The sequence below is a fragment of the Micropterus dolomieu genome, linkage group LG18 (assembly GCF_021292245.1).
Source record: "Micropterus dolomieu isolate WLL.071019.BEF.003 ecotype Adirondacks linkage group LG18, ASM2129224v1, whole genome shotgun sequence".
Taxonomy (NCBI): Eukaryota; Metazoa; Chordata; class Actinopteri; order Centrarchiformes; family Centrarchidae; genus Micropterus; species Micropterus dolomieu.
In genome coordinates this window covers 2,660,637-2,679,278 of record NC_060167.1, presented here as the reverse complement: position 1 = coordinate 2,679,278, position 18,642 = coordinate 2,660,637, and the positions used below count along the sequence as shown (strand labels likewise).

General features: G+C 43.6%; 3 protein-coding genes across 3 annotated transcripts in view; all 3 read left to right on the top strand.

Moving 5' to 3' along the window:
• LOC123956647 (nuclear factor 7, brain-like) overlaps positions 1–18,642 on the top strand; it is a 167,305-nt gene that overhangs the window by 11,664 nt on the left and 136,999 nt on the right. The window lies entirely within an intron of this gene.
• manf (mesencephalic astrocyte-derived neurotrophic factor) lies at positions 3,373–12,179 on the top strand. Its single transcript, XM_046029008.1, has 4 exons — positions 3,373–3,573; positions 6,246–6,373; positions 9,328–9,469; positions 9,971–12,179. Exons 1-4 carry the CDS (start codon positions 3,486–3,488, stop codon positions 10,153–10,155), a joined length of 543 nt encoding a protein of 180 aa, XP_045884964.1. The 5' UTR covers positions 3,373–3,485; the 3' UTR covers positions 10,156–12,179.
• rbm15b (RNA binding motif protein 15B) lies at positions 13,235–16,862 on the top strand. The gene has a single exon (XM_046028984.1). It carries the CDS (start codon positions 13,492–13,494, stop codon positions 16,042–16,044), a length of 2,553 nt encoding a protein of 850 aa, XP_045884940.1. The 5' UTR covers positions 13,235–13,491; the 3' UTR covers positions 16,045–16,862.

Here is an 18,642-nt window from a genome sequence, read left to right as displayed (position 1 = left end):
TCCCAGCAGGCCCCTGGATGTTGACTAGCCAGCGAGGCTAACGGCAGCTAAGCTAAGCTAAAGTGACTGACAGGCTAGCCGTAGCTAGCTTGAAGGTTAGCTCCGTAGAGTCTCCGCGAAAACACGACCTGCGCCTTTATTTAAAGAAAGAAAACCCGCGTCCGGATGGCTGGACTCGTCTCTCAGAGCCGCTCCGGAGTATTTAACCCACCGGGGACCAGCAGCGGACACAAACAGGTCGCTTACAGGAGACTTTTCTTTCTTCGGCTTGTTTACAGACGAACCGCAGTGACTCTGCAACAACGCTGCTGACGTCAGCGGCCAGAAACACGCACCGTGACGTCACCGTCTGATATTGGGAAACATCTCGCGCAGCAGGATCGATACAGACACGTCTTTTACACGCAGAGTCTCTGGGAGGCCGAAGAGACGAAACGCGAGCAGCGTTACATCTCTGTTATATAACAGAGATCAATATGTGAGTTTCTGTCCCCTCAGAGGGGCGTGGCCTTCAGCTGGACTCCAGCCACAACACATTACTGTCGGTAAATGTAATAATAATAATAATAATCTTTATTTAGAGAGCACTTCTCAAAAACCAGTTACAAAGTGTAAAAACAAGAAAACACATAAAAACAATTATATGCTAAAATACGTTTAAAATAAATATAAAATATATTAAATAAAAAAATAATAATAATAAAAAATAAATAAAAATATAATAAATAAAATCAGGAAAGGCTCTCCTATAAAAGTATGTTTTAAGAAGGGAATTAAAAGACTCTGCAGACCTGATTTCCTCGGGCAGGCTGTTCCAGAGCCTCGGGGCCCTGACAGCAAACTGTCCCCTTTAGTTTTCAGTCGAGACTCTGGAACAGACAGCAGACCTCTGCCCGAGGATCTCAAGGTACGTGCTAAAAGGTCAGAGATATAACGAGGCAAGAGGCCACGAAGAGCTTTAAAAGTGATCAATAGAATTTTAAATTCTAAAACATACTGGGAGCCAGTGTAATGAAGCTAAAATAGGAGTAATGTGGTCATATTTCTTTGATCTGGTTAAAAGCCTGGCAGCTGAGTTCTGGACAGTCTGGAGTCGATCAATAGATTTTGGGGTTAAACAGGTGAAAAGGCTGTTGCAATAATCCAGGCGTGATGAGATGAAGGCGTGTAACCCCAGTGACTGTCCTGTGCTGGAAAGTAACTCAAGTACTGCACTTCAGTGCAGATTTAGGAACTTGAACTTTACTTGAGTGTTATGCAACTTTGTACTCCTTAACAGCTGTAGCTCCCATTTACTTTACACACTCAACAAATAAATATAATCAACTAACACACACAAGGCGTATTAGCCTACACCATGTGTATGTGTGTTGATTTATTTTATTTCTTTATTTATCTATTTTAGCACAACCTTTTTATATTTATTGTCTATGTATCATGTATTTCTTGTGCTTTACAGGCTATACTTATTTACTTTATTGCTGATATGTGACTTGTGTGGTGTATTGTGTTTTGTTTCTGGAAAGTGAATGGCACACACTGATGCTCTGCACAAATAAAGTTCCTAACAGATGAATAATTGTCTTATTAGGCCGGACATGTAGGTATCCACCGGTATATGAAGTAATTAAAATGATCTCCACCTTTATCAGCTGCAACATTAAAGTGGTAATTAATCAATAATTATAATCCAATAATGTAATATAGGCCTGCAGTAGGCATTTTGCACAATGACCATACTTTTAGGCTACATTTGGTTCTTTAGGCCTTTTGATGCTGATATTTTGTACTTTCACATAAGTAAAATTTTAAATGCATTAATAAAAAGTATTTCTACACTGTGGTATTGCTACTTTTACTCTTCTTCCACCTTTGGAAGTATCCAAGATAATGTGACAATGAGTTTGTGTTGGGCAGATTAATCAATAGCAGTTGAATAATAACAGAAATGATAAATGTGTTCACGTCTTTGAGGTTTGATGAAGTCTTAGAGACTTTAATGAAATGTTTTTATACATTTTTTAGATCTCGTTTTATTTTATCAAAGTGATTTTATTCTGTTTTTATTGCGTATTGTTTGCTTTAATTCCACTGCTTTCTTTTGGCCTGTGTAAAGCGATGGTTCTCAGACTTTTTCCCGTCAAGGGCCCCTAAACTGACACAAAATAGACCACAGACCCCCATCTGATTAGATTTTGTCCCAGAATCACCCAGCTACACTGTCTGAAACACATGACCAAATAATCCTACATTATATCATTGTGCTACTTATGGATGGCTTTATAGTGCATATAAATGATCCCCCTTTTTGCAGGGGACCCCCTGAAGCTCCGTTTAGGACCCCTGGGGCCACTTTGAAAACACTTTGAGTAGCTCATAACAGTTCAAATGTTTTAACTGTTCTCATTTAAGAGTAGGCTTAAGACTTTCCTCTTTGATAAAGCTTATAGTTAGGGCTGGCTCAGGTGAGTCCTGAACCATCCTAGACCGCCGGGGGACTTCCCATGATGCACTGAGCTCCTCTCTCCCTCCTTATGCAACCTCATCCCATTAATGCATGTCACTAACTCCACTTCTTCCCTCTCCTGTAGTTTCTCGTCCCTCTCTTCTCTCCCTCTGTAGCTTTCTGCAGGTGTTTCTGGCTCTGGATCTGTGGAGTCTGGATCTGTGGAGTCTGGATCTATGGTTGTGGGTTTCCTGAACCGGCTGGACACCGGCTACAACAACCTGTTGTAATGTGACCAATAAACCTTGTACCTTATTTTCCATATTAGTCTGAGTTTCCACTGGTTGTAAATTATATCTTTGCAAATTCATCATTCAAACCTCATCAAAACAAACAAACAAGCCATCAAAAATTTCTCACAGACGTGGAAACTTATCTTACTTTCATGAAGTACTTACCTGAATATGGTATTTTAACTTTGTGACACCCCTTTGTCGTCAGATAAAATCATCTTCTAAACTGCATTAAAAGCACACATCTCTGATTAGTTCATTTTTTAATATTTAAATTATTTAATTTTCCCACATTTCCTCTTTAATTATTATCTTATTTTATTTGTCCTCTGTAGTTTCTCTGCACAGTTATGAACTGTTGGCCTGTATTCTTTCAACAAACATGAGGAAAACTAACAAATTAAAATACTAAAACTTTTTATTTTTCCAACTCAAACGCTTCATACTTCATCGTGAGAGCTCACGGGCGGATGTGGCCCAATCAGACGGCGCCAACTGGACGTTGTTCCCGGAACGTTCTGCCTTCGTCCAATCAGAACAAAATGCGTGGTGGACTACAGGAAGCGTCGGACCTCTCCACCAATAAGCTCCCGGCGCAGTGCGTCACGTGTCCCCGGAACGCCGTGACGTACCACCAGGACCGCCTGCGTGCCCTCAGTCTACCGGCGTCCGCACTGAAGCTCGGAGCTGAATTTTCTCTCCCAGCGGCGGTTTAAGGTTCGTTAGTTTGAGTTCATCGCGCAGAAATGTTGTGTTTCAGCGGGCTGTCGGTGGCGCTGGCTCTCGCTCTGGTCCCGGGTCCCGGTGAAGCCCTGAAGGAGGGAGAGTGTGAAGGTAGGTGTTTGTGCTAGCTTCAGTTAGCTAACAGCAGGCAGCTGAAGGGCTCCTGCAACTTTTTATTACATCACAACAAGAAGGGGAAATAAATCCGAGAGCTCCTGTAAAAGTGTAGAAACTCCTGGTAGTGACGGGAGGTTATTTATAAAGCTGCGGTGTGACATGTTTTAGGGATGCTAACTGATCTACATTCATTATTCTTAATGCTGGACCAGCTCATGAAAACCCCACCTGGAGATGATCCGAAAAACAACCCACGTCTCACTTCAATTAACATTTAAATCAGTGATTCCCACCCAGGGTTGCTTCTGGGGTCACCAGGGGAAATTGTGATTTGATAATATATCCTAAAAAAAATCTACATATTTGTCGACGCACAAGTCAGATGACACGTTTTGTGTCATGCTGATCTTTATTTACAACACCGGTGGTCTGCACAAAACAAGCCTCTGCTATTCACCAGCCTGGATTCGCTGTAACTTAATGAAGACTGCAGGAAGATTAGTTTGAAAAAACACATCAAAGCTTCTGTAAATGGTTGAACAGTCAGTTTCTGTTTGCTCCTCTAACCTGTGGAACAACCTGACCTTCCTCATCAGGACCGTCCCCCCCCCCCCAACTCCCTGTCGCTCTAAATCCCTGTTTTATTCGAGTTAAGAAAGTTCTTATCCCAGGCTATTTAATCATTATTAAATATCATAAAGTCTGATATGCTGTGTACTCTAATGTTGCATTGCTGTACCCTGTAAAACACCTTGTCCAACCTTCGTTGTTTTAAGTGTGATATATAAATAAAGTTGATCTTTATTAAAAACAGTCACAGAAATCCATCCCATGATAAAGGGGTATGTCGGACAGGCTGATAGGGCTGCGGACGGTACGACGGACCAAAAAAGGTTGGGGAAACACTGATTTAAATCAACCGTGACCATTTTTGTAAGGTTAAATGAAACAGAAACTCCAGTACAGTATTTACATATATTACTGTATAGTTTTAACTAATTTCAGAGCTGCACTTGGCTTCATTATCTGCGAATCTGCTTAATTAATTGTCTGCAAAATGCCAGAAAGAAATAAAAAAGGGAGGTTATAATTCCCCAGACTTGAAGGTGAGATCTTTAGATTGCTTGTTTTGCCCAAACCAATAATAATAATAATATTAGTGATGTCGTAGAACAGCCCTAACCCCTAACATGCACTTCCTGTGCTCTTCTTCTTCTGTCTCCTCACAGTTCTCTTGTATTGATTGAACTATTTGTTCTTACTTCTTGCTCTAGGTCTTTACCCCAGTGATGCTGCACGCTGTAAAAGCTCTTAGCAAATCTCTTACTTTACTGATGCTTTATTGATGCTTAAGTATGTTGTTCCTCAGATGGAAATCGATTTGGATTATACACAGATTTACACCCATCAAACATACTTTCTTACTTAAAGTAGTTTTGTTAAGCTTTGCTTTGGCAGACCAGTGATCTGTATCTCTGCCCTGATGGGAGCAGAGTGAAAAAAGGGTTTAAGCTTTATTTATATAGCACTTATCAAAACAATGTACAAACGGCTTGACAAGAAATCACACATAAAATACAAAGAATACCACAGCTGGTAATAGGATACATGAAGGTAGAATACAGGACAAAAGAACAAGGATCAAAGTGAAGTGAAATAGAAATGTTCTCCAGGACATTATAACATGATTAATAAAGATAACTACAATTAAAAAAAATATTTTTAAATGACTGGCAGCAGCTGAATTTAATTAATGGTCGCTCAGCCGATTATTCAGACCAAGATCAGATCATCAGCAGGAAATCCATTAGTGTATATTTAGTAGCTTGAAGAAGTCTTAATGTTTTTACAGTGTCACGTATTACACTGGCAGATGTCTTCATTATATTGTTGTCATTCTGCATCTTCTTGGCCAGGGCGCTCTTGGAAAAAGAGATTTTTATCCCAGTGGGTCTTCTCCCCTGGTTAAATAAAGGTTAAATAAATTTAAAAAGATGATTGTTTCCCGCGCTCACGAGGCTGATAAACAGAAAGTGTCTGCAGGCGGCCTCGTCAGTGAGCTGCTGGCGAACGATGTTGGCACCTCGTGTGTTTTAGGAAGAAAGTTAGTTTGGAGCTCTAAATGTTAACACGTTTCTCCTGAATGACAGCAGATCTAATCGAAAACCACTACTGACTCGCTTTAAATATATAAAGTTATACTGCAGCTGAATGACGTCTGACAAACTGAACCTCGCTCTCCCTCTGAAACCTGCAGCGAAACGCAAAATTGTGTTTCTGTTTCATTCATTCATAAAGCTTCCATCTGAAACAACACGTTTCTGGCTGAGATACTAACATCTGTATTAGACTGTACTCTGCAGGAATAATAGATTATACATGGCTTTTTATTTATTACATCTCATGGCAGAAAGGTCTGTCTGTATTCGCTGCGAAGAGCAGATCGTGTTTGTTTGTGTCGCCATGAAAAGGCAGCTAAAAGTTTCCCACCAGGAAATAAACACCACCATGATATCGCCATCTTTCTTTCAGCCAGCTAACTAAGTTTAGACCGACTTAGAAACCACCACTCACAGCAGACACCCCACCACGTTGGGCTCCTGTCGGGATTAAATCTCCTGCGGCCGCTGGGAGTCGTTTAATTTGCTTTTTCCTCTTTGTTTCAGTGTGTGTGACGTTCCTCGGGAAGTTTTACGAGTCCCTGAAGGAAAACAACGTGAACTTCAACAGCGCAGACATCGAGAAGGCCATCGTAAAGAGCTGCAAAGATGCTAAAGGCAAAGAGAACCGCTTTGTAAGTAAACGGAGAGTGACGGTCCCCTATAAGGGCCATTTTTAGATGAGACTGATCTATTTATTTATTTTAAAGAAAAAGTGTTGATGGAAATGAAACGTTTGACAGCAGCTGCAGGTGAGAATTTTCATGCTACGATTATTGTGGACAAAAATCTCTTAAAGGTCATCAAACTTTATTAAAATATTACAAAAAGAAATAAAAGGGAGTAAGATTACTTCACACCTGATGGCCTTAGATTTAGATTTTCTTTGTTTAACTGAAATCATATATACATAAAAAAAACAAAAGCAGGTTGGTTGACTGGACGTCTGTCTGTGTTTCTTAGATTCTTTGCACCCATTCATGTTTTCCTCCTTTTGGGCTTAAATCCTTTAAGACTTTAATCACTTTATTTTCAAAGTTTCAGACCTTCCTCGGGTAAAATCCATTCATTTTAATTTTCAGGATTTGTTGGGTTTTTTTTAAAAGTCTGAGGTTTTTTTTGATCGGACCCCACAAGACTTTGATGCTCTGCTGGTTGTTTGTGGATAAAAGGCAGAACGTTAGCGATGAATCGCTGCACAGTTCTATTATGAGTCTTTACAAACCACCAGCACCCCCCGCCGTCTGTGCACCACCAACAGAAACCTCTGTCCCGTCTTCAGCGGGTCGAGAAGCTAATGTTAGCATAGCACCTCAAAGCCAGAGCGAGTCTGTCTCACTGGTCCTGCTGTGGCTTCAAGTGTATTAAAAGGCAGAAGCGAGTTGTGTTAATGGTGCCTTCTGAAAAAAGCGATAATCGTGATGATGGCAGAGAAAGAAGTTGTTGGATAACAGCACACCTCTCGCCGCTAAGAACCTCCAAATACTGCAGAGAGCTGCTGGTTAAAGTGAGCGTGTTCTTGTTAAGGTGGCGCTAACGCACACTGAAAGAAACATGTAGTATAGAGCTGCACGATGTGGTTAACAAAATCATATTGCTATGGTTTTAACAGATTCTCATTTACAAGAACGATTAGAGGCAATGATCACGTTTGCATCAACAAACCGTCATGATGACGATGTGACGTTTGTTGGACGAACAAACAGATTTTCTTGGATCTGTAGGCCGGGCATCTCTGCAGCAGGACACTTCTTCGTTATAATGCTGCCAAACACTTTTCCTTTTTATTAAAATAATCTTGAGACAAGGATCTTGCACTTGGTCAAAATGCGATTTTCAATAATACTGTTTTACCTAGTTTTAATACACAGCTGATGTTTTCCCTCCAGCTGCTGTTATCAGATTAACATTCATTATTCTATTGACATCTTATTAAAAACAGAAAAGGGAAACCTTTGTCACTGAGTTAATTTAGTCAGAATCACAGCTTTATTTACATATGAGGAATTTGCTTTGGTGTTAAGTTGCTACATGCAGACAGAAAAATACAGTTGACACAAATAAATGTAGAAATATATAAATATGGAATAAACGGATTCAAGTTGTCATGGAAATCGTATCTTGCTGGTGAGGGAGTAAGCAAATAACTGAGTAACAACCAACCGTTGTCTTTGAAGAGTTTATTAACAACAGAGAATAAACAGAGAAGTACTGAAACACACATACAGCTGGGATCCAGACCTTGAATGAACATTCAAGGAGAGGGGAGGAACAACAAGAAGTGGAAAACACCAAATCGATCTCACAGCTCTGACCCAAAACCTAGTAAATGTGCACGGATTAACATAAGCAGCAAAGGAGAGGAAAGGTTAAGGATAAAAAATAAAATGCATGCATATGTAAGACATAATAATAGTACAAGAACATGCATGAAAGAGGACACAATTTTCTGCCATAATATAAAAGAATAGAGAAAAATATTTGCAGAGCCAGCTTTGTGCAGTGATGTGAGCCAGTCAGTGGGCGACCCGGGCCTTTTTAACGACGCTCGCTGCAGACGGGAAGACGCTGTACTCTTTTTCTGTTATCCACACATCAGACTATATGATTGTCGAGTCATGGACCAACTCTGTTAACGAAGAGGAACTTCACTATGTTTTCTGAAGCCGCTCCATGCTGAGACAGAATGTAACCATACAGTGAAAGGTGTGAAACAGCAGACAGTGTTTTCATGTCTTGAAGCTGATCTGGAGCTGCTGTGGATGGATGACCTAGTTTACTCGTTGCTGGTTGTGCCGACTGCTGCACTCTGTCTACAGTCTGTCCTGTGTCTCTTATAGAGCAAAGCTTAAAGGGGCTGTCTTTGTCCGGCTATAGAACGCATTTTAACACCAGGTGGAAATGGGGTGTGATGGCACTGAACACCCAGGTAACTATCGCTCCAAGCTGCAGTCTCTCCAGATTTGTTGACTTCCAGCTCATTGTTTTAACGAACAGCTCTTGGCGCTCTCAGCATCTTTTCAGCTGCTGCAGGCAAAAGGGCTCTAACATCTGTCAGCCGAAGAGCCAGATATTTCTCTCTGGAGTGATGAACAGAACTGTGGATGTCACGAGATTCTTCGGGACCAGAATTCTGAAAACGTGTCTGTGCTCGTTTTGCAAGGTACCAAAGGGGATGAAACACGTGGAAGATGGCAACAAGTGCAGCTGCAGCGACGGCTCCGTCCCAACTCGTCAAACTATAGAGTTAACTCTTTAACTTCAACAGCTCTGTGTCAAAGCCTGGATTTCTCCCAGTTTAGAGATGTTGGAGAGCTAATTTAGGCATCCTCTCACAGCTGTTAGTAGCTTTATTTAAAGTTTAAATGTTTTTATTTAAAGAGTGCATGTTGAAGTACAGGGGCTTCACTAGTTTCATTTAGCTTTTTACCAAATTGGTACCGAGAATCGTGCAATTTCACTGACATCAACTACTAAATTTCTGGTTTCTTTTGGTTATGGTGAATGGAGACAGAGAGACTGAATGAAACCAAAAAAACAAACAAACCAGTCAAATAAGATTTCTTTCTCCTCCATTTCTCACGTCTAGTGTTACTACATCGGAGCAACAAGTGACGCAGCCACCAAGATGATCAACGAGGTGTCCAAGCCTCTCAGCTACCACGCCCCCGTGGAGAAGATCTGCGAGAAACTGAAGAAGAAGGACAGTCAGATCTGTGAACTGAAATACGGTAAGGACGCGTCGCTGAGCCGACCCTTTCCTGTCCAGGCTGAACTTTAGCTGCCTTTACATCCACTCCGAGATGTGAGGCTGCCAAGCAGCGACGTGTGACTCCACCTGAGAGTCAGATTAGGGGAATGATGATGAAAAGAGTGTCTGCAGGGAGGTGTTGACTGATAAATGAATTATGAGACTGAAACCCTGCTGTCGTATTTCTCCAAATTCATTTAAGGATGTTAATAACAAACATGAATTTATACAAGCTGAGCTGGCAGGAAGAAAATTACATTTCACTGCTAAAATCCATAAATATAAAATTAAATCTCCCACCTCGCTCTCTTTCATCCCCCGGGAGGTTTTTAACTGCTCTGCAGACGCAGAAGATGACACAAATTAGCAAATGCACTCCTCCATAAAACATTTGCAGCTTGTGCACCTTTAGAAATAAAACACGATGAGGAACCTTTTTAAGGATCAGTCAAGTCCTTATTTTGTGTCTCCTCTCATGTAGACAAACAGCTGGACCTCACCTCAGTGGACCTGAAGAAGCTTAAAGTGAAGGACCTGAAGAAGATCCTGGAGGAGTGGGGCGAGTCCTGCAAAGGCTGCGCCGAAAAGTCCGACTTCATCCGCAAAATCACAGAGCTCATGCCCAAGTACGCCCCCGCAGCCGCCAAAGCACGGACAGATCTGTAATGAGGAACAAAAACAAACAACTTTGGACTTGACTTGGACCAGACTGCTATCCAGGGAGGACCAGGAGGACCAGGAGAGGAGGAGGAGGAGGAGGAGGGGGGGAGTTTTTTCTGACGTGTTTGTCTCAGTCTAGTTTTTTTTTTAATCTGGTAGTCCTGCACTGATTCAGCAGTATAGATATTTAGTGTAAACACATAAATGCTGAAGTCCTTCACTATACTTTTAAATCAAGTGTAAGGAGAGGGAGTTAGAGTTTCACAGCACAGGAGCACTAACTAAAGGGGACCTTTGAGCGTTTGGGAGCAGGACTTCTGCTTATGTACTTCATACATTTCACAATATATTGGCTATAATCTCCAAAAATGTCAGTATAACCAAATATTCCATCGATGCATTTTAACGGAAATGTCACGGAGCAGCTGAATCGGTGACGACTGCACCACACGTGTCGCTGTAAATGTTCAAACGCCCACGCTGCCACTCCTCCAGCCTCTTACTGCCCAGATGCTTTTTGCAAAGTCATCATGTTTTGAAGAATGTGTTTAACTTCCTGTAGTGTTCCCACATCTTTACCCTCCATTTCCACGACATCCTGTCGAGGAGGATGTTTTTCCTCGTCGGTGACCGAAGCCCCCAAACATGAGACATCACAACCGTTATCAGGCGCTGCAGTTCCTCCTGTCCAATACGAGACAAGAGATCATTTTACTAACGTGATCCAGGACAAAATCTGTTCTGTGCAAAAATCAAGTAGATATGTTACAAAGTTAGACTCTCTTTCTTACGTATTCTCCACTCGATTAGTCAAACTCAGAAACTGAAACTGCACAGAACAGGACTGTGTTTCTTAGCGGATCACTTGCGTGGTTATTGAGTTCTGAAGGGGATCTGTTAATGTGAACAGGAGGAACAACGACAGCAACTAGAAGCGGTTCTGATTTACATACGGGCAAGCGAGTGTTGTATTAAGATGAAATATGAAGCTTTAATCCTTTAAGGCCTGAGGTAACGTAAAAAAGCCCATGACCTGCAGAGACAGACCTCCCAACTCTTTTTTTTTTTTTCCCCCATTTAACCTCCAATTTATTGATTTTTGTTGGTTCACAGTTTACAGAGTCGCCCATATTCCAGCCCACAGTCAGTCACACAGATTGTGCCCTTATTAAAAAACATTAAATAAAACAACTTGTTTTTCTTCTCCTTTCTGATCAGCACCATGACCATTAATCCACAAGGAGTTAAACTAAAATGTGATGAAAATGTCCCCTGAATATGTAAAACTTGAAATAATTAGCTTCTTATGCCAGGAAAAAACGTCCTCAGAGGTCGTGGAGTATGGGTGACGTGTGTTGAAGGACATTTTTGTTTGACATCGATCCTCCTCCTATTTCTTTTTTTTTGTGTGTGTCTTTTTTTTTTTTTTCCCCCAAAGTGAGAAATATTTATTAAAGATTTATCTCATTTCTGATACCTGGTCATCGTTTTCCTGCTTTGCTTTTTCGGTCCGACTGACTCCATCCCAGAAGGTTTCCGTAGTGCTGCCGTTCGTCTTGTGACCATTGTAACTCGTGAAAACACGCTGCAGCTCAACCTGCTGCCCGCCTTCCACTTCCAAACAGCGCCGGCATCACGTCGCAGAATGATCCAGTCAGACAGGCGTTGGGTGATGGGAGTGTTGAAATTTAACAGAAAGACAAAGGAACTGTTTGATCCCACTCTCACCTGCACCTGTGCAACAACATGCGAGGTTCCTGATATTCCTATATGTATATTTACTTCCACATGCTGCGGTGACGCCTCTCCCCTCCCCACCCCCGGGTTTTTGTGTCTTTCAGAAGGGATAGATATTTTATTGTTTGATGTAAGCAAACGATGTGTACTTAAAACAAAATCATGATAAACGGTTTGTGATGCTTGAACAGACTTGAAATGAAAACTGAACATATGTTGTTGTTTCATGTACGGCCCAGGCGCTTTGTTACGACTGTACTATTTTACTTTTTCATTAAAATATGAAAAATGTCCGTCTGGAGTGCAAGATGGTTCTAACTTCCTTTCAAAAATCACAGGTGTGAGACGAGCGTTAAGTTGAACTTAACTTTCAGACTTTGACCTTACCTGAAAGGAAATTCAGACGTTTAAATTGTGCAAACATTTTCTGGATCCAAACATTTTTTTTTTCTTTTAACTTGGAATTTCATCCAACATTAAAGTAACAGCGTCAAAGGTCTATACACCTGTTTATTAAAAAAAAGAAAGATTGTTTACATCAAATCTAGATAAAAAGCCGCAGGGAACATTTGTTTTAAGAGCAACATTTGCCACAAGAGAGTGTAAAAGTAAATTGAATGTTAAAAAATGAGAGGGTCAAACTAAATGTTGGATAGAACATCTTATTTCTTTCACCATAAATTGGCTATTTGTTATATAATCCAGTTGTGACGGTGCAGCTGAAGGAAAAATGTTGTCAAAGTCTTAATAAATATAACAAATAGTGTGTAGATGTAGCTTTTACACTTTAACATCCTTTCCCAGAAAATGTACAGTACTATAACTCTCAGGTACTTCTATTATTCCACTCTATTCCAGACAGAAATATTACACTTTTTACTACGTTAATATATTTATCTGACTGAGTTCTTCTTTGTTTAGAACAAATTACCCAACAGCATGTAAAATTAAGTTTGACCAGACAATAAAATGCTGATTTACACATAAATGTAACGCTTAAAATTAAAAATAATAATCCAATATCATTCCATCTATTATTATAACAACACTAACTGCATATTGAGTATTTCTTTCAGCTCAAACTTCTTTAATTGTACTATAAATGTAAGACTTTTACTACATTATTTTTAAATGAAGGCACTGTGTTGCTTTACAGTAACTAAAGGAGTATAATTTATCAATTTTTATAATTATTTAAAAATCATGTTCCACATAAAAGCAAAAACGTTTTCACATAAATAAAGTAATAAAATAAAATAAGTGCATAATAATTAATAATTGCTTCTGTGTTCAAAAGAAAGCGTAACGCGTCACGACGGCAGCCGACGTGCGTCATCGCGGTCTCCGCCCTCCACAGGGAAAGCGCACATTCCTATTGTCCAAGATGGCGGCGTAGGAGCAGATCCTCTGATGCTGACATGTTTTTAAACGAGTTTACGCTTTTATTTCGATATTTATGCAAATATTCAGCGCAGGGAGAGGTAGCGTGTCTCGGCCGAAGCTGTCGCCTGCCTCGCTGTTTCGGCTAAACCTCCTGGAAGTCGCTCTCCGGGCCGGATTCCCGTTGCAGGCACCGAAAAGTTTGAGCTCCATCCTCCTTTGAAAATGAAGCGGCAGGCCGGGAGGGAGACCAGCCCGTCCAGGGCCATCGCGAAACGGATCCGGGAGAGGGAGCGGGAGAGCGCGCGGAGGGAGGAGCTGCCGCCGCCGCCGCCGCCCCCGCTGGCTCTGCTGCTGGCGGAGAGCCGCGGATACCACCGCCGGAGCCGCAGCAGGGAGCGGGAGAAGCCGCGGCTCCGGGAGGAGCGTGCGGCCGCCCTGGAGCTCCATCACCGACACGAGCTCAGCCTCCTCGGCCGCCCGCCTCTGCGCACCACGGCGGCGGAGCTGCCCGGAGCCGCCGCCGCTGCCGCCGCCGCCGCCGCCAGGCCGGGAACGCTGGAGTACAAAACGCTGCTCATCAGCAACCTGGGCTCGCAGGTCTCGGACGAGGACGTGGAGGACGCGCTGTTTCACGAGTTCAAAAAGTTCGGGGACGTCAGCGTGAAGCTGTCGCACACGCCGGAGCTGGGCCGGATCGCCTACGTGAACTTTCGGCACCCGGAGGACGCCAAAGAGGCCCGGCACGCCAAATCCTCCAGGTTGGTTTTAGGAGATCGGCAGCTTAAGATTGAGCCCATGTACGTGAGGAGGCGGAGCGTCACGCCGCCTGACGCGGGTTATTTGCCTCTGCACGCCCCGTACCCCTACAGACAGCGCTCCCTGTCCCCCCCGGGGCCCGCCGGGGTGAGTAACATCAGGGACCTCAGAGCCAGACACTACGCCCTGGAGACTCTGGGTCTCAGCAGGGAGAGGGAGAGGATTCTGGACTACTATGGCATGCTGGATGAAAGGGGCCGGCCTTATGGCTTCGCCCCCGTGCCCGTGGTGGAGGACTTAAAACCTGAGGACGATCAGAGAGCGACCAGCAACCTTTTTATTGGAAATTTAGACGGTCAGGTGACAGAAGCAGAGCTCAGGAGGGGGTTCGACAAGTACGGCATCATTGAGGATGTTGTGATTAAACGCCCGGCTCGCGGACAGGGGGGCGCCTATGCTTTTGTGAAGTTTCAGAACCTGGACATGGCCCACCGGGCCAAAGTGGCCATGCAGGGACGGCTCATCGGTGGCAACCCGATAAAGATCGGCTATGGCAAAGCTAACCCGACCACACGGCTCTGGGTGGGCGGTCTGGGGCCCGGGAACTCGCTCGCTGCCCTCGCTCGGGAGTTCGACCGCTTTGGGAGCATCAGGAACATCGACTATATAAAGGGGGACAGTTTTGCCTACATCCAGTATGAAAGTCTGGACGCTGCTCAAGCCGCCTGCACCCAGATGAGGGGCTTCCCTCTAGGTGGCCCAGAGCGGCGCCTCAGGGTGGACTTTGCTAAAGTGGAGGAGAGCCCCTCTCGGGCGTTTCCCCCCGGTTACCAGCCCCCCGTCGCCGCCCCCTCACACTACGACCTCGTCGGGGACAGCTACAGCCGCCATCGCAGCCTGGAGCGAGAGCTGAGGGGGGTCAGGGACCGCTCCTCGCCCCCCTCCCACAGCCTCCTCTCGCAGAGGGAGCGGGAGCGGGCCCTGCTGGAGAGGGACTACGCCGCCAGCCCCACCCGGAGCCTGGAGAGGAGGGCGGCGGCAGTGGAGGCGTTCGGGAGGAGAGGAGCGAGGAGTCGCAGCCGGAGCAGGGAGCGCTGGCTGAAGGAGCGGGAGGAGAGGAGGAACAGGAGGAGGAGCAGGAGTCCGTCCACCGACAGGCCGGCGGAGGAGAGGGAGAAGGAGCGGGGGCGGTCGAGGGTTCGAGGTCAGATAGGCGCCATCTCTCCTGATGCGAGCCCAGACCGAGCCCGGGTTCGAGCTCCTGACTCCACCACAGAGCCGAGAGACCACTCCCCTGACAGCGGCGCAGGTGGGCGCCACTCCGCCACCAACGAAGAAGATCCACCACCGGGCCGCCACCACAGCAAGCGGCCCGCCAGCGAGCATGTCAACAACCACCACCACCGAAACAGCGAGGTCATCGCCGCCGCCAGCTCTCCCGCCATCCTCACGGACACGCACACCTCCTCCTCCCCCGGCACGCTGTCAGAGTTCGCCCAGGCCTCGCTGTCCAAAATGTGGCACGGCTTCTTCGCTCTGAAGAACAGCAGCTTCCCCACGGACCTGTACCTGCTGGAGGGCGGCGCCGCCTTCTTCAACGCCATAATGAAGGAGAGCCTGAAGCTGCAGAACCAGAACCAGCCCAGCCAGCTGAAGATCGTCCAGAGGCTCCGCATGGACCAGACCCGGCTCGACGAGGTGTCGCGCCGCATTAAACTCGGACGCCCCGACGGGTTCGCCATCCTCCTGGCTCTCCAGGGCCCCGTCGACCGCCAGGCGCCCGCCCCCGAGCCGGGGCTGCAGGTGCGCTTGCTTCGCCACCTAGTGACCTACCTGCGGAACAAAGAGGCGGCCGGCGTCGTGAGCCTGCCCGCCGTTAAAGAAGGGGGACCCGGGGCGATGCTGTACGCCTTCCCCCCCGGAGTGTTCTCACAGCAGTACCTGCAGGCCGCCAAGAGGACTGTGGGTAATATGGACGAGGAGCACATGGTTATTGTGATCGTTAATGACACTAATTGATTATTACACTGAACAGTACGCGCAGAGCGAGCTGCGAGGAAACTACAAATACTTCCACGTTGTTTTTAAAAAGATGCATCTCGTTGTTTTTATCCGGTCTCTTCTAAACGAAACACTACGTCTCTCTCTGTCATTACGTTACGCCTGCCTCTCCGACGATCGCTCGGTCGTCACATTTACAGACGACTTCAGTGTTTTAATTGTTGCAATGAGAAACACTTAAAGGAAACGGATGTGAGCGCCTGCTGCACAAACAGGCGGCTCTGATGCTTTTCTACTCTTAAGCTGTAACGTTCAACACTAAATCGGAGAAGGGGGGTCGTTTTTTTTTTTTTTAAAAAAGCTCATTTACTTTATTTGTCTTTTATCTGACTTTACCAAGTTGTTGTTATGTGTGTGTATATATATCCAGTGTCCGCGGGGCTGGGAGGTTTTCTACAGAGTGATTGTACTGTAAGCTGAACAGAGTCTGTCTCGCAGCCAGCAGAGCTAAAGGTGACCCCCCCCCCCCCTCCAACCCTCCCTATTTTACATAGCTAGTGTTTTTATGAATTGAACCATTCCAGCTTCTTCTTTCTTTCTGAAAGGCGAGTGTGTGTTTGGGTCTGTAGTTGCATGCAGGAAAAGACAGAGACAAAGGAAAAAGTTATATTTTGTCCGTTTTAAAAAAAGAAAAAAAAAAAACACATGTATTCTTCCCTTTCAGTAACCTGTTTGTTCAGCTGACGTGAGGTCTGATCATATTACTGGTCTGGATTTTATACTGTGTACTGACTTTTACTCAACTTTAATACATCGATCCATCCATCTCTTATCCATCCGTGGGTCTGGTTCTTTTTTTCATCTGCCATCACTTCAGCTTCGAGGACGTCTTCATCATCTCAGTCCTGCTTCTTTCTCTGAAAGGTCAAGTGATTCTTATCCAAAACGCACCGTTTTATCAAAATCGGTGAATACCTCCGCACTCAGCCGTCTGTTCTGTGCACTGACGACAGTAACATTCAGCTTACTTAAATTTTACGGCACTATTTGGCAAAATTAAAGGTCACGCCGTCATCCATGCTTGTACAAGATAAAAGATAATAACACTAAATTACAGGGAAACTAAACGTTAGTTTGGGGGCTTCAGGTCATGTTGATGCATCAGTGAAATTAAGACTTTCTCTCTTTTTTTAATTCTCCATAAACGGATTTGCAGTACAATGCAAATACTTTTTTGAAGACAGGGTGTGTTTTAATACATTTACATGTGTGGTAGGGCTGCAACTAACAAGTATCTTTAATTATTGACTAATCTGCAGATTATTTTCACTATTAATCATTTAGTCTATAAAATGTATAAAAAAAAAAAAATTGTGACAATTTTCCAGATGTCTTTAAATTAGAGCTGCAACGATTAGTCGATTAAACGATCAGTTGGTCAAAAGAAAATTAATCTACCACTATTTTGATAATTGATGAATCGTTTCAGTCACTTTTAAACATTTGCTGGCTTCATCTTCTTAAATGTGAGGAACTGCTGCTGTTCTTTGTCACTTCTGATGGTAAATGAAGTCTTTGGACTGTTGGTTGGACAAAAGAAGCCATTTGCCTTATTTTTGATATTTTATAGACTAAATGATTAGTAGATTAATCATGACAATAATCTGCAGATTAGTCAACATTGAAAATAATCTTTAGTTGTAGCCCTACTTGAAATGGCTTCTTTTGTTCAACCAACAGTCTAAAACCCAAAGACTCTTCATTTACCATCATAAATAACAAAGAACAGCAGCAGGTCCTCACATTTAAGTAGATGAAGCCAGCAAATTTCACAGTTTTGCTTAAAAAAAGAGTGACAAAGTGACAAACGATTAATCGATTATCAAAATAGATGTCAAGTTTATTTATAAAGCACATTTAAAAACAACCAGAGTTGACCAAAGTGCTACAGTGTAAGACATAAAAATTAAAACGAGTGCACGAGTTTCAAGTAAATTGCACAAACTTTGTGAAGCTCTTTAATTACCTCTTGAAATACACGGGTGGTGTTGTCAGTCTAACTCACCTCATGCTTTCCCAAAGTCTTTACAAACAGCTCCAGAGATTCGTCTTCAGCTTTAATCCCTTTGGATTTATGAAGCTGCTGAACTGGACCTGAGGTTTTTCAATTTTGAGTGAATGTTCGTGCCGAGACAATATTTACAGACAAAACCCTGATTTAAACCACGTTTTCCTCACCCAGATGAATTTTTTTTTTTTAAAAGACGACGTAAGATGTGTCAGAATATGAGCAGGAAACTCATCAGGACTGAAACAGCAAAGATTTCCCGGCTGGTTTGTGGTCGAGCGCTGACTTTTAATCGCTCTTCTTTGGCTCCAAAACCAAGAACTTCAGTTTTATTCTTTGTTTCGTTTATTAAACTTTAAACAAACAAACACTTAAATATTTTCATTTCACTGTTACACAAAACAGAAAAGCAGTAAATCTTCCACCGGAGAAGCTCGAACGTGTTTTATTGATTATTTTTATGTAACTTCTATTTTAGCAGTAAAGTTGAGACACAGCCTGTTTTACAAAATGTGTTAAAGAATTACTACGCCACCTGCTGTCTTCTT